This window comes from Aplysia californica, unplaced genomic scaffold (genome assembly GCF_000002075.1).
Source record: "Aplysia californica isolate F4 #8 unplaced genomic scaffold, AplCal3.0 scaffold01346, whole genome shotgun sequence".
NCBI lineage: Eukaryota > Metazoa > Mollusca > Gastropoda > Aplysiida > Aplysiidae > Aplysia > Aplysia californica.
The window spans coordinates 18,439-20,807 of NW_004798616.1; the positions used below are offsets into that span (position 1 = coordinate 18,439).

General features: G+C 43.6%; 1 protein-coding gene across 1 annotated transcript in view; it reads right to left on the reverse strand.

Annotated features, from left to right (window-relative positions):
* LOC101846400 (FERM, ARHGEF and pleckstrin domain-containing protein 2) overlaps positions 1-2,369 on the reverse strand; it is a gene marked incomplete at its 5' end in the record, with an annotated part of 70,530 nt that overhangs the window by 5,988 nt on the left and 62,173 nt on the right. The window contains 2 exon segments of the mRNA XM_035973517.1: positions 140-208; positions 848-919. Of these exon segments, the coding sequence (XP_035829410.1) occupies positions 140-208; positions 848-919 (141 nt within the window).

Below are 2,369 nucleotides of genomic sequence, written 5' to 3' on the forward strand. Positions count from 1 at the left end.
AGGAAAATTTTCAGGTAAACCCCCAAAATCTGGGTTAGCCCGCTTGTCTTTAAAAGCGACCATTTATTCATTATAAAGCGACACTATAACAAACAATTGTCCCCACTAGAGTGAATAGGAGATAGGGCCAAGAACTCACCAAAAAGAACATTCGTTGCTGGTAACCTTTCCTAGAGAACTTCTGTAGACAGCCTTCTCTGATGAAATCCTGGGGAATGCACGAATAGTTGAAGTTTGTGTGTGCTTGTGTGTGTGAGAGTGTGTGTGTGTAGGGTAAGTGCTTGTGTGCATCAAGAGGAAGGAATGAAGGAAAGAGAGAGAGAGATAGAGAGAGAAAGAGAGAGAAGGGGGAGGGAAGGAGAGAGCAGAAGGGAGGGAGAGATAGGTAGAGGGGAAAGGAACGAAGGGAGGGAAAGGAGAGATGAGAGAAAGACGGAGAGAGGGAGCAGATAGGGATAGTTTGGGAGAGAATGTTAACTCATGCACTGTTTCTATTGATAAACAAGTGTACTTGTTTTCACGAGATCTCTGCAGTAAAACACTGAGGATTCACAAACTGAAAGTCAACTGTATAATGACACCCATAATTATCATTATTATTGTAGGCCATATTTCACTGGAAATTGAGTTGGACAATAATCATCACACTGGGGACAAATATTTTATAAAACAAATTTCATGGAACTAAAAATAATCATCACTGGGCGAAATCTCGTGTCCTCAGAACTATTTTGTCCAAAGTGTACTTCAGTAATTACTGTAAAGAGGCACTTTGAACAAAATAGTCCAAAGGCGGCGATATTTAGCGCAACAAACACCACAATAACTGCTGGCCTCCAGAACTCACCCGGTCGATGTGCACCAAATTCTCCAGGCCCAGCAGATCTCTCTGTAGCTCCATCAACTTCTGTAGGTTCTCCTGGGGGAAACAAATGTGCGGAGGTTTCGTTGTTGTTGTTTTTTTTTGGTAATGTTCTTTTTTACTTTCAGTAAGGGTTTTACGGCACTTGTAACACAATAAGGTCATATAAGTGCCGAAGAATGGATAATGTGTTACAAGAGAGAAACAAACACAAAAAAAGAAGGAGTGGAGATAAGGACGACAGATGTTTGATGGCAAAGAAGGACCAAACCACACCGGAGCACCAACCAACCACCCAGTAACATTTCTGAGGCTGGCTGCTGACCCTGTCTGTCAGGGCCAACCGGGGCTGAGAGGGATACAACATTCCGGAGGACAGACTGAGATACTCGACGATTAAAATATCCTCCCAACACAAAAATGTACTTTCGTTCTCAGACCCTTAAAAACTAACATAACATGTTTTCTTTACATACTGGTAGGCAGCAAGGCATATAAGACAATCATGTACGTTAAGAATCACCAGCACTGTGAGATGTAAAGAAACGTGGCTTACCCAATTGACACAAGAAGAGAAGGTGTACAGAAGAACTGAGGACAGTCCAGAATGACAGATACCTGACTCAAGTGTGATGCGATAGGGCAGAAGAAGAAGAAGAAGAAAGTGAGATGTAGGTCTTAAACAGTGGGTGTCGCATTGAACGAGGTCACATTCAACGAGAAGTCGGCTCCAATGAGTCCATCCTTAATCCCCGATTTTTTTCCTCTATATCGCTTTGTAAATGTACGTCAGCTCCAACAAGGTTGCAAACAGACCGAAGTCGCTTTCAACGAGGTCGCGATAACCAAATGAAAGCAATTAGCGGTCCCAAAAGCGAAGAATTTTTCTCGTTTCTCTCCATCTCATACGAAACACAAGGCCCATCCTCAATTCCTAACACATTGTCTTGCTAGAACAAGTGTGCCTCCTAATATGGGTCTCAAAACCAAGAGGATGTTTGAGGGTTAGCCTACGGTAGGGATGAGAGGGGGTGGGTGGGAACATGATGCGGGCTGTGTGAAACTGGATGTACTCTGGATGGGTAGGTCTAGACCTAGACCTTCATTTTTTTTCAATTTTCTTTTTTTCCCTGATCAGAAAATCCAAGCTCCCGCCTTTACTTTTCTGTAGATATCTAGGCCTAGATGTGAGAGGGTATGTTTCCATATGAGAAGTGCTCCGGAAAAAAATATATTAAAAAATGCAGAAATGACGTACGTTCAGAACACAGCTCAAACCCGCGCACACTGATGTTTTTTGAGATTTTCGTCATCAGAGGAACAACTGTTTTAACTCACTTCAGACGGCTCACACAACAGTTGCGTGACCCCCGCCGCGACGCTCGCGACGGGTCTCACAAGCTCTGCGAGACCAACTTTGGAATTTTTTTTTCGCTCTATAAATCACGCACGGATCGCGAGACCCGCCTCGTACCCTTGTTTGGCCAAGCCTGAGCTACTTAGACTT